A 13,875-nucleotide genomic window follows, 5' to 3' on the forward strand; every position below is an offset into this window, starting at 1 on the left:
CTTTCTGCTTCCTTCAGCATCCATGTATAAACCTCTACCTCTTCTTCAAATCATGTGTGGTTACTTTGGGTGTCTGCCTTCGGCCATCTCGGGATTCAGTTATATATTTTAGCTCACATGTTTTAAATGGCATATATGTTTGAAAGGACATGTGCTTTACATCACTTGGAACTTTGGGAGTCATTGATTTGGTTCAAAACCTTGTGTTTATGCGCTTTGTAAGGTTGATGAGCTTTATTTCCTTTGTCATCCTTAAGCAGTTACATGCATAACACCGAAATTTAAATACATATGTGCAGAATTTTCAAAATTTATTTTTTATGTGTTTCTATGTATATACCAATTTATGTAACCATTTATTTTCACATGCTAAATTCTTATACTTCAGAAAGTTTCATTTTTCTTTACATATCTAACACTTCAATGACACCTACAGCGATAGTTAGGAAACTTAACATATTTTTTTATAGTGATAGTATTAACTCAATGTGAAATATTTCATATCACAAATTCTTTCCCAAATATTTTTTTTCTAATATTAAGGACTTCTTCAATGTTTAAGGCTTTATTGGATTTTTGGATTTTATGCTCAAGTTATTGGATTTTTTATGTGAAATTGTTGTAGCATTATTGGATTTTTTATGCTCACGCTATTAAATGCATTCTTTTCTTATTTAATCTTTCACTAGTAAGTACTGCAATGAATAAGAACAAAGAAGTTGGATCATCTGCCATGTGGGACAGGGAAGCAACAAATATTTTCTGTGATCTCTGTCTTAAGGAGGTGGAGTTAGGAAATAGACCTACGATATTTTTTAACAAAGAAGGTTGGCAGAATCTTATTGTCAAATTCAAGGAACTAGCAAGAAGAGACTATGATAAGATGAAATTTAAGAACAAGTGGGATCAATTAAAAAATATTGAAAAATTTGGAAAGAACTTAAGAGGGGAACTACAGGTTTGGGTTGAGATCCAGTGCAGCGGACTATAGATGCTCCTGAGGATTGGTGGGCTGAAAAACTATAGGTAAATACTTACCTTATATCATTTCCTTACTTCAATTTTGGATATATTGAACTGATTTAACTAATTCAATTTTCTATGTCATGTAGGTCGTGCCAGCAAGTACGAAATTCAAAATGAATGGAATTGATCCATCAATGGAAGAGAAGCTTTACGGTATGTTTAGTGGGCTTGTTGCAACGGGAGTACATGCTTTCACCCCATCTGAACCTTACTTCATTGACACAACTGCTGTTCTTGGAACTCATAATGTAAGTGGCTCAGGAGAAGTGTCATATGAAATCCATAGGTCAGTGGAATCCTCATCTATTCCAAAACGGTGTAGGGTGGAGAAAAGGAAGAAAGGAGCCGCATTCATCAGAAGTACAATTGAAAAATTTACAAAATCCTGCACTGTTAAGCTTGCTGCATCATAGGATATATTTGTTGAGGGGTGCCTTGGAATTCTAAATAAACATGCTAAGGTTAAGGCGGATAGGAAATTATATCTCAATTATGTTAAGTTATTACAAGATTCAGTCCGTAGAGAATTTTTTGTGAAGTTAGAAGCATAATACCAAGTCGATTTCTTACTTTCCTTCTTGGAAAACTAATCGTTTTGAAACTGTTTGTACTGTTTTGAAAACTATTTTGATTTCTTACGTTACTTCTTGGAAAATTGTTTTTTTTTTAGATTGTTTGTACTGTTTTGTTTTGAAACGTTCCTTCTTACGTTCCACCCTAGCTTCCCGTTTTGTTTTCTCAAAACTGTTTGTACTGTTGTAACGAGGATTGTTATTTTTTTCTAGCATTTTTTTTTCAATGCACTCCTTATAGTTAACATTGTAGTTCTCATATCTTTTGTGGTTATATGTTTTATGGATTTCTTTATATGGTTGAAGGTTATAAATTTGAATGGCTCGACCAGAATGACATCAAGGGAGGTGCTACCAATAACACTCTATATATTATCTCAGAATGAGTTTATTAGAGGAGCCATGGAACGATTTCAACATTCATCAGAGACTATCACCAGGTATTTCTACATTGGTTTGAATGCTCTAGTAAGTTTAGCCTCTAAGATAATTAAGTCTGAGGATCCCACATTCCAGTCTATCCCGACACAAATTGTGAATGACTCTCGCTACATGTCGTTCTTCAAGGTATATCACATTTCATTACTATATTATAATTATTTACCTCTCAATCATTAAAAGATTAAACATTATTACATTTATGACTACATATGAGCTATTAATGGAACTCACGTTGATGCATGTGTATCTGACACCGACAAGGTGACCTACATTGGATGTTGTGGTTCTCCCACACAGAATGTGATGGTCTCTTGTGATTTCAACATGTGTTTCACATTTGTGATGGTCGGATGGGAATATAGCGCACACGATAGTCATGTTTTTAATTTTGCAACAAAATACTGAACTCATTACTTCACGTACCCTCCTTCTGGTACATAATTATAGCAATTATATTAGACATTTATGAGTCATTTCTAAATTACGTATTCCATACAGGTAAATATTATCTGGTTGACGTCGGATTTCCCTTACAAAGGGGTTATCTAAAGCCTTATGACAACACAAAATACCGCATTCCCGACTTCGAGAGGTCAAGCGGGATTGCATGTGGTAGAAAGGAAATGTTCAACAAATGACACTCCTCTTTATGCGGTGTCATTGAGAGGTCATTCGGGGTATGGAGGAAGAAGTGGGTGACATTACGTGGCATGCCAACCTACCCATTTCCGAAACAAGTACAAATAGTTTTAGCAACCATGGCTTTGCACAACTACATCCGAAGCTACCCCTCTCGCTCTGACGTGGACTTTGCATCTGTAGAAGAATACATGCATCATATTCCACAAGAAGCATTTGAATTTCATGCCTGTCATCTCATACCACATGAAGACTCAAAACATGCTTACAGTCGCGAGGGAGAACAAGGAAAACAGTTTATCTTCGATTTTGGCGAAGTTCAAAGTCAGTTTTTGTTTCCTTTTTTTGTACAATTGTTGAATGTTCTGTGAATTTACCCTTAAGTTAGAACTAATTGAATTTGAAGCTGGTTCAATTTCTATCCTGCATTTTACTAAGATCTCTTCTTATTTTTTCAGGGTATGCAAATTTTGCTAAGTTAAATAAGCATTTTTTTTAGGACTAGTTCTCATTTTAAATCAATTACTATAATAGAATTTGAAGTGTCTGCTATAAGGTGGAAGTGTCTGCTATAAGGTGGAAGTGTGTGCTTCTTACATGCATGTTGTGTTTGTTATAAGGTCTTGTTGAAGACAACAACAATGCATCCAAACAATGGCAGACATCTGCTTGCTATGTTTCCTATATATCTTGCTGTACTTGTTTTGTGCTGTTCCTACTATTAAAATCACATCTTATAATTTATTTGCAAGATTTTGTTGCATTCTTTTTTTACTATATTTTGCTAACGAGCAGTTATGTGCATATACTCTCAATTACTATAACTCACTCTTTGCAATAAATCGATTGATAAAAGTGCTTTTAAATTGCTAATCACGATGAAATGCATGAAGAATCCTTACTGTTTCAATTTGCAAAGCACAATGCAAAGCATGGTTTTGCAAACTAGATCATTCATGACTTGTATATCATATATGGACATATTATACGTGTATAATTGTAATTCAAATGTGGAATTTTGATGTTAGATATGTAGAAAGATAGGAATTGGGTGGTATGTATGTAAATACCCTTCTATTTTTAAAAGTTTTACATACATAACACACAATTCTTGTATGTTTACATTTCCAATACTTATAATTTAATATTTACTTATATACTCCTTATGCATGAAAAGATCTGAGTGGTATAGATGTAAAAATCAAATTTTAGGTGTTAGATATGTTAATACATAAGACTTCTTATATGGCTGTTATGTGGATTTATAAAATATGTTTTATCAAATGTTGTTGTAATTTGCTTCATTTACAATTATGCAGGTTTGAGAGGCTTGATGGTCATTTATAGTGTAGTTATAAATGTGATATTTTTAATGTGGTATGATATCTTTGGGTGACATAAATGTAAATAGTAAAAGTGTAGGTGTTAATAACACATTTCAGTACTTGAGTGGCGCAAGGATTTGAATATAACACATTTCAGTACTTGAGTGGCCCAAGGATTTGAATTTCAAAACCAAGTTTCTCATCTGCAGTCTTCTCACACTTGGAGCGTAGCTTTGCCAATTGTTTCTTCCTCTCGTAGGCAATATTGGCACGATGCTTCCTCTTCTCCTATAATTCCTGCAGGCAAACGATAAATCAATTAAAAAAAAACAATACTGCAAAAGCAAAGCAAAAAAAAAAAAAAACGGCCACCAATCTGCTATATAGTGTTTTTTTGGATTTTATTATATTAAATATTTTCTCATTATATTGTTGTTGCAAACAACTCGATTGCGTGTGGTCGAAATAATCATTTTTCCAAAACAACTATAAATAAACTGTTTCCAAAACAAACAAACTAAACAGCTAAACAGCTTATCTAAAACAGGGGTAGAATGTTCATTTCTCCAGAATCAGCTGTTTTCCAGACGCACAAACCAAACAGCCAGACAGTTTATCAGGATCAACTGCTCATCAGTAGATTATCAGGATAAGTTATTTATCAGCAGAAGCTGGATTAGCTGCAGCTATCCCAAACAGACTATTAGTAAAGACATGAATGCAAAACCATGTAAAAGAAAATTTTATTAACAAGTAAATAGAAAAATGCCTCAACATCATATGGTAATTATCATGCGCTAAAGAGAGCGGATCATCAAATACCAAATATTGCTGGAAAGCATAAACAAATTGAATATCCTCAATATCCCTCATATCCTATATGGAATAAAGTTGATGCATTTATTGCCTATTCTCTCCCTTGCTCTACCTAAAAATGTGCTCGCATAAAGTTGATGCATTTATTTCTCTTTTCCTCATAACATTTATTCAGTGGAGATCTTGATTTCCACTGAATAAATGTTATGAGGAAAAGAGAAATAAATGCATCAACTTTATGCGAGCACATTTTTAGGTAGAGCAAGGGAGAGAATAGGTAATAAATGCATCAACTTTATTCCATATAGGATATGAGGGATATTGAGGATATTCAATCTGTTTATGCTTTCCAGCAATATTTGGTATTTGATGATCCGCTCTCTTTAGCGCATGATAATTACCATATGATGTTGAGGCATTTTTCTATTTACTTGTTAATAAAATTTTCTTTTACATGGTTTTGCATTCATGTCTTTACTAATAGTCTGTTTGGGATAGCTGCAGCTAATCCAGCTTCTGCTGATAAATAACTTATCCTGATAATCTACTGATGAGCAGTTGATCCTGATAAACTGTCTGGCTGTTTGGTTTGTGCGTCTGGAAAACAGCTGATTCTGGAGAAATGAACATTCTACCCCTGTTTTAGATAAGCTGTTTAGCTGTTTAGTTTGTTTGTTTTGGAAACAGTTTATTTATAGTTGTTTTGGAAAAATGATTATTTCGACCACACGCAATCGAGTTGTTTGCAACAACAATATAATGAGAAAATATTTAATATAATAAAATCCAAAAAAACCCTATATAGCAGATTGGTGGCCGTTTTTTTTTTTTTTTGCTTTGCTTTTGCAGTATTGTTTTTTTTTAATTGATTTATCGTTTGCCTGCAGGAATTATAGGAGAAGAGGAAGCATCGTGCCAATATTGCCTACGAGAGGAAGAAACAATTGGCAAAGCTACGCTCCAAGTGTGAGAAGACTGCAGATGAGAAACTTGGTTTTGAAATTCAAATCCTTGGGCCACTCAAGTACTGAAATGTGTTATTAACACCTACACTTTTACTATTTACATTTATGTCACCCAAAGATATCATACCACATTAAAAATATCACATTTATAACTACACTATAAATGACCATCAAGCCTCTCAAACCTGCATAATTGTAAATGATCGGGCTAAAATTGAAGTGGTAGGTTGGATGTGGCTATGAATGCTCGAGTTGTTTCAAGTATGTGGTGATGCTTCCATTCAGATAGGCCGTTTTGTTATGGGTTATAGGGTGATGAAGATTGGTGAATAATACCGTGGGCGGCTAGGAAGGTGTCAAAATGTTTGTTCCAATATTCGCCACCTCCGTCAGACCTGAGGTGTTTTATACATGTGTTAAATGTTTTCTCTACTTTTTGCTTAAATTTTAATTACAAAATGGCTTAAGACTTTTAATTTTTGAATAATGGGAATAACAAAAGTTTATATGGTGGCATAATTAACAAATATAACATAGAAAGAAAAACCTTGAAACATGTGGGAAGGTTCCCATACATCCAATTAGATAAGTTCTAATGGCATATAAGTATGATTTTTACAGAAGATGGGTGTTCTATGTTGCTTAGTTGTAGTACATGAAGTGTAAAAAGAAATAAATTTGGAAATACATAGATAGGGGCATTGTTTATAAAGAGAAATAAAAATATATGTTAGGTGTGACTCATATACCATAAAAGGGACAGATGCTGGAGCGGAACAGAGGGAGCCAGTGCAAGTGGAGCGGAGCGGAAGAATCTGTCCAATCCGGGGGGTTTCGTTATGTGGGTTGGGGTTGCAGAGCCAACGTCCCAGCGGTACGGTACAAGGATAATTTTGTAATTACATATTGTACTCCAGAGTCACACACACACACACACACACACACACACACACACACACACACACACACACACACACACACACACACACACACACACACATATATATATATATATATATATGCTTGTTTGTAACCCTAGGCATTGAATTCTTTACTATTTTTTTGAATTGAAAGAAAGAATGTCGCCGCTTTGCTCCCGAAAACGTAAACATCTTTGTCGAATCTCGTTAAATCTCTTCGTGTTTTCTAGATTTGTGTCGATTAGTGTTTCTCTTCACCCTAAAATTCTCAACAACATCTTTATGTGGATGGCCAAGTCGATGGTGCTAGAGATCGGCGGAGATGGATCTGGAGAGCATGGGTTGCTGGACTATCCATGCTAGTAGAGACCACAACACAAACCTTGGAGTGTTTGAGAGTAGTCTGATCCTAAATTTGATAGTCGAAAGCATCAAAGATGATTATGCAATTATTATCGGATGCAAGTTGGGAGATTGAGAAAAGTTTGTGGGTAGGAGTGTAAATGAACAGAGCTTGTGTTCGTGTTCGGTTAGTTTGAAATTACGTGTGTTTGAAATAGGCTCGTGTTTGAAATTGTTCGTGAAGTTACTATTTGTGTTCGTTTTGATTTGTTTGAAATATGTTTAAAATGTTTAGAATGTTTGAAATAATTGAAATGTTCGAATTGTTTAAATTGTTCAAAATCTTACAAATTTGTTTGTATTGTTCGAAATCTTTCAGAAAGTTAAATCTATATGAAATTAATACTTAAATCTGCTTGAATCACGACACAAATGCAAAATAGTCGAAACGCAGCTCACAATAAAACCATAAAATAATTTCTCATCCATAAAAAAATCAGATCTAGAAGCAATATGCGAGATTTTACTCCCAAAAATTAGATTTCACTCAAAGAAGCTATCTAAATTTAAAAGAAACATAAGAAAATTTAAGTTAAAAGACGAACCTGAAAATAAATATTAAACTATAAAATTTAATATAAGCTAAGAGACGAACCTGAAGATCAGATTATAATTTATAGGATTTAACTTTTTAAAATATGATAAATTTTTAGAGTATATAACTATTTTTAAAATAAGATATTTTTTTATATATATAATTATTTTAAATGATTTTATATTTCGAACAATAATAATTCGAACACGATCGAGCAAATGGCTAGTCATGTTTTATTTGTTTATAAACCGAATGAAAAAAAAAAAAATGCTCGTGTTCGTCTCGTTTGCTTATGAACAAATCGAACGCGAACTCTCTGACGAACCGAACACGAATTGTTCGTGAACAACGAGTTTTTTTGACAGCCCTAATTTTGGGTGATTTGAGGAGTATGAAAGAGTTATGAAAGGAGAAGCTCGGGTGAAGCCCTTGGCCGGAGATTTGGATCAAGACAACATTACCGTTACAATCAAAGTTCTAATCTCGACCATTATAGGATTCGGGCTAGTGTAGTGTGTTGACATCGATGGTGAGATGATTGGAAGATCCCGTTTGAAGGCACCATTCCAGATTTTGGCTCCAGAAAGCTAGGAAAGCTAAATTTTCCGTTGATTTTTTTGGTTGGCAGTTAATGTTCAGTCGGTGCCAGCTAGTCCTTCATTTGAAAGGAGAGGTAGAGGAGTCTTCCTTATATGCTGTTAAGCAAGGTGCTCTGATACCATGTAAAATAGAGAGGAAAGGAGTAGAGAAAAGTAGCTCGGGAAGAAATTGTCTCATGTTACAAAGGCTGAAACGAGAAAAGGAAAGAGAGAAGAGGGAGGCAAAGCTTACAAAAGAATTTTCCCTCACAGTTAGCTTTAGGATACAAGGCCTTTTAGAAACCAAAAAGAAACATACAGAGAAAATACTTGATTATAGTTTAATATATTTCCTGTAGGTGAAAAGGGTGTGCTTTTATATTGCACAAAGTGGTCTCAACCAAGAAAAAACATTCCGTCCCGACGTCAAGTATCACCGACCGTCACGTTGCCTGCCAATGAGGTGCATGAAGACGTGGCGGCTGGTGGTTGATAGTCCGAACGTGCGGCGACCGAGCATAATATTTTCACCATTAACTGTGAAATTTTGTTTATAATCTGAATTGTCTCTACTTCATTCTGCAATAATGGAAAATGAGATCTATAATTTCTGAATTTATAGATCACAAATTGTTGCATACCTTTATTCCCTGCCTTGATCCGTTTTCAATAAACATTTAGTTCGATTGAAAAGTTAAACTGAAAGAACTGTGATTCGTGATACAATGCATTCAATCTTAATTTTATTTCTTAGTTATTCATTTAAGTTAAAATAAAAAGTGAGAAATCATTCTCTTACATGGGGCTGTCTATTTGGCTCGTTGTTCATGAACAGCTCGTGTTTGACTCGTTAAGTAGCTCGTGTTCGGCTCGTTCGTTAAGCCTAATGAGCCGAACACAAACAATAGTTTGTTCGCTCGTGTTCGGCTCTAAATGGCTCGAAAAAAAAATTATATAATTTTTTATATAAAAATATATTACATATATTATTTATATAATATTATATATATATATGTCTGATTTAAATAATAACACCTCATGGGGCAATGTGGTTGGTATTTTTTTTGTATAGATTTGATCCAGGTTCGAATCCCACATTTTACATCTGTTCTTCTCAATTTTAGTATAACGAATCAATTTCGAGCCGAACAGGAACACGAATATTTAAATCGAGCCGAACACGAACACACTGTTCACGAGCCGATTTCTAACACGAGCCGATTTCGAACACGAGCTATTTCGAACGAGTCCAACACTCGCTCGGCTCGTTTCAGCCCTACTCTTACATGTATTTTCTTAGCAACATACTGCACGAAAATGGGGTTATGTGGCGCTAAAAATATAGCAACAGTCAAATTTACGCTACAGTTGCCGTACTAACTGCCATACTTTTGTTATAATGGGGGCTTTAGCCGACATCGTAGCCATAGTTTTAAGTAAAAAAATCTACTTTCATTTTACATGATCATTTACATAACCTGAAGAGGATCAAAGATGAGCTCATACACATTCATCATTCAAATATATAATCTATCACATTGTGAAATCAGCTACAATATCTTATTATCCATTTAATATATATATATATATATATATATATACTCAAGGTTGTTGATTATCTCCCTAAAAATAAAAGAAATATTAGTAAATGATATATTATAATAGTTAATAATATGATAACATATTTTTGAACTTTTAATTTCACACACATTATGAGAGCTGTTGGATGGTGGAAATTGTACGAAGCCGATGCATGAAGTGTGTATGAGCAAAAGAATGGAGGGATTCGTGATATTCTACTACTATCCCTCCACTAGTCCGATAAGTTCTATCTTATCATTTCTATAAAACATATGAATTGATTAATAAATTCGAATGATATAAGTAAAAGTACTAACAGTTGAAAGATTAAAGCATACTAATACATATGTGAGATAGTGTATGATTGTAACAAATAAAACATGATGACTATGAGCAATGCATAAACAAAGACGCGAATCAATAACCTGCATTTGATTAGTATGTTAAAAATTTGAACCCTTGGATAAGTTGTAGGTATGTTAAAGATTTGATTGGTATGCATGTAAATACGAGTCTTTAGGTGTCAGATATGTAATAATGAGCATAACATTCAACCAACAAACAATTGATAGCATATATTGACTTTTGCTGCCGAATTTTGAGTTTAAAAGAAGGACTGAAGAATAACATTAGAGAAGAAAAAAGTTCATGATAGAACTATTTCAATTGGGATTGCATGATGGATTGAAAAAAGAACCAGAGCTTGAACAAGTGAAGAATAACATTTCAAAATTAAAAGTAAGGATTTTCACACAAGCATGAGTTTGTCATGTATGGAAATTAAGCTTTAAGACATTGTTCATGCAATAAATTACATCATTATCATCACAAGTCAGATCATATTACTTTTAATAATAATTTAAAATAAAAAAAACATTCATATATTGTGATAAAAAAATAGAAGCTTTCCGGGAAGTAATACATGCCCAACGCCGATAATTTCTATTATGATACAAAGAATAATGAAAATAATTTAACAAACCAAAATACAATCACTTGTGTATCATAGCTACTCTTCGAAGTCCCAAACTTATTTGATGGTTTCTCACATTTAATTAACATATAATCTGCACAGTATGATATATGCACAAGTTATTAAAATCAATGTATAAGGATATATGTATGCTTTCATAAATTTTTAGGACATACAAGTAAAAAAAATCCATGAAAACAATACAATTTTAACTTATATATGGTTAGACTGCACTAACATAAACAAAATAAGCTTAGTAAATACTAGGATGAACAACTCATAAAACACTCAATATAAATTAATGAAAGATGAGAATCCATAGAACTAGCAACAATGTTATCATCAGCATGTGCTTGACAAGCGGAATCTTCCAAATTATACACACTGGTTGTACTTGCAGGTAAACTTCTATTGCAAGAGGATGAAATATAGTTATCACACCTTTTAATAGGAAAAAAGTACATAACATAGACCAAAAGTTGAAAATCTATCTATCACAAAAGAGAAAGGGTATACAATTTCCATTCAACTTCTCAGGACTCAAACGTTAAAAAATTTGGCATCCCTATATTGCGAACACATATGCTTCCATATATTTGGTAGCATACATATAGCGTGAGAGATATTGTCTGAGCAGAATAATCAACACATCAATAATGCATCATTAGCTTGTGTGAGACAAGAAAAATCCTCCACATAATGCTACTATAAATAAACCTACACAAAGTTGAACAAGCATGAAAGCATCCAATTGATAGAAGAGAAGCATCGATATCGTTCCATGCTAAGACCTCATTAAGAAAGTAATGTTGAAATCCATCAGACTTGACTAAAGAGAAACTTTCTCACCAGTCACATAAAACATGAACCACAAAATGAAAGGCAGTGTCATGAATTAGTAAAGGTGCTTCAATCCACTCTTGGTGCTTCATATGCTTCTTTCACTACAATCTCCCAATCTAAAATATACAAAACATGATTAGATTAAAAAAGTTAAAAGTTAAAAAGAGGTTTAGAGTGCAATCCATTAAATGAGATAACTAAATCAGGACTGACTAGAACTCATGAAACATCTCATTTTTATTGTTCTTCCAACCAAAAGAAATCCGAGAAATAATTTTTTTAAGCTAAAATAAATGTTTATCACTGCAATCAGACAGCGACTTTGAAGCACGACATGGAAGATCACAGAAAGGGTCTTCGGTGTTTCGAGCGGAGAATGGAAAGGATGGAGAGATCGCTGGGTTTATGAGTTAAAATGTAAGTTAAGCGATTTAAACCGGTAAAAGAATAGGGAACTAAACCGTCATAATATTTTATGGTTTATACCACCGCGATAAGCGACTTTTTGGTAGTGGTTTTAAGATCGACGTAAAAAATGATACTGTCTTGTTTGAATATATGCTTAGGACTACTTATTGAGTCTAGGTTTAATTTGGTAAAGTTTGTTCCTTAATCTGAGGAGTTAGTTGTTATTTTCTTGATCTTGTTTCTTGTTTCTTTCTTAGTTGTTTTCAAGTCTTTTTCTTGGAAGTTCGTTATTAGCTCTAAGCTTTAAATATTGTAAGGCTACACAAAAATAAGTGGGGTTCTAGTTTTCCCTTCAATCTACAGCAATTCTCTTAAGTTTTCTCTTCTTTCTCATTTCAAGAAACCAACAATTTGGTATCAGAGCTCTCTTCTTAAGGGACCCGCGTGTGAGTTTGAACGGCAGTAGAGATCAAGGCTAGTTTTTCCTCATTTGCTCCACTAGTGTTTGACAGAGACAACTACTGGATCTTGGTAATCTGCTTGAAGACGTTCCTGGAAGCTTTGGATCTCTTGGAAGTCGTGGAAGAAGACTATGATATTCCTATTCTCCTTGAAAATCCCACCGTAGCACAAATTAAAGCTCAAAATGAGAAGAAGACAAAGAAGTCCAAGAAATAAACATGTCTGTTTGTTGTTGTTTCCTCTATTATCTTCACTTGTGTCATGTCGTTGAAAACGACAATGGGGATTTGAGATTATCTTGAAATTGAGTATGAACAAGATGAAAATTTTCGAGGGATGCAGGTGCTAAACTTGGTTCGTGACTTTGAACTGCAAAAGATGAAGGAGACAAAAACCATAAAGGAGTATTCTAACAGACTACTCAACATAGCAAATCGTGTAAAATTATTGGGTTCTTTTTTAGAAGATTCAACGATTGTTCAAAAAATCCCTGTGACAATGCTTGAAAGATTTGAGGCTACCATCACCACCTTAGAAAACATGAAGGATTTGTTAAAGATTGCTTTGACAGAACACTTGAGTGCATTGCAAGCACAAGAGCAGAGGCATGTAATGAGGGAAGAAATAATCGTCGAAGGAGCTCTACCAGTCAAGCAACAAGATGATGAAAAGAATAGGTGGCCTAAGAACATGAAGTTTCAAGCTACAAGTGGATAAAGCTCTGCACTTGAAAACAGAAGCAACACTGAAAATAAAAATTAGGAGTAAACAAAGATTACCCTCCATGTCAACATTGTGGCAAGAAAGGTCATCCTCCTTTCAAATGTTGGAGAAGACCAGATGCAAAGTGCATCAAGTATAATTAAATAGGACATGAAGCTGTCATTTGCAAGAATAAAGATCAGCAGCAAGGACATGAAGCACAAGTGGCAGATCAAGAAGAAGATGTCCATCTTTTCGTTGCAGCTTGTTTCACTAGTTCTGAAACTAGTGAAAATTGGCTCATTGATAGTGATTGAACTAATCATATAACACATAACAAGGAGTTGTTCAAGGATTTGAAGAGCACCGAGTCCAAGAAGGTTAGAATTGGGAATGGTGAATATATTGCAATCAAAGGAAATGGCACCATAGCCATTGCAAGCTGTTCAAAAACCAATACAAGATATTGATCAAAACTTGCTCAGTGTTGGTCAATTAATGGAAAAGAGATTCAAAGTGATATTCATGTAGAATACATGTGTGATAGAGGATGCTACAGGTCAAACGATGTTTGAAGTTAAGATGGCAGGGCGAAGTTTTTCACTTAATCCAATGCATGAGGAACAAATTGAAAGCACTATGAAGATTCAATCAGCAATTGAGATGGTTGAGCATGTGAAAGTTGAT

The 13,875-nt window shown here is 34.1% G+C and overlaps 1 protein-coding gene across 1 annotated transcript; it reads left to right on the top strand.

Annotated features, from left to right (window-relative positions):
• The first annotated feature begins 12,822 nt into the window (after positions 1-12,822).
• LOC110032391 lies at positions 12,823-13,203 on the top strand. The gene has a single exon (XM_020736012.1). It carries the CDS (start codon positions 12,823-12,825, stop codon positions 13,201-13,203), a length of 381 nt encoding a protein of 126 aa, XP_020591671.1.
• The last annotated feature ends 672 nt before the right edge of the window (positions 13,204-13,875 follow it).

The sequence above is a fragment of the Phalaenopsis equestris genome, unplaced genomic scaffold (genome assembly GCF_001263595.1).
Source record: "Phalaenopsis equestris unplaced genomic scaffold, ASM126359v1 Scaffold000937, whole genome shotgun sequence".
In the NCBI taxonomy this organism is placed as follows: Eukaryota; Viridiplantae; Streptophyta; class Magnoliopsida; order Asparagales; family Orchidaceae; genus Phalaenopsis; species Phalaenopsis equestris.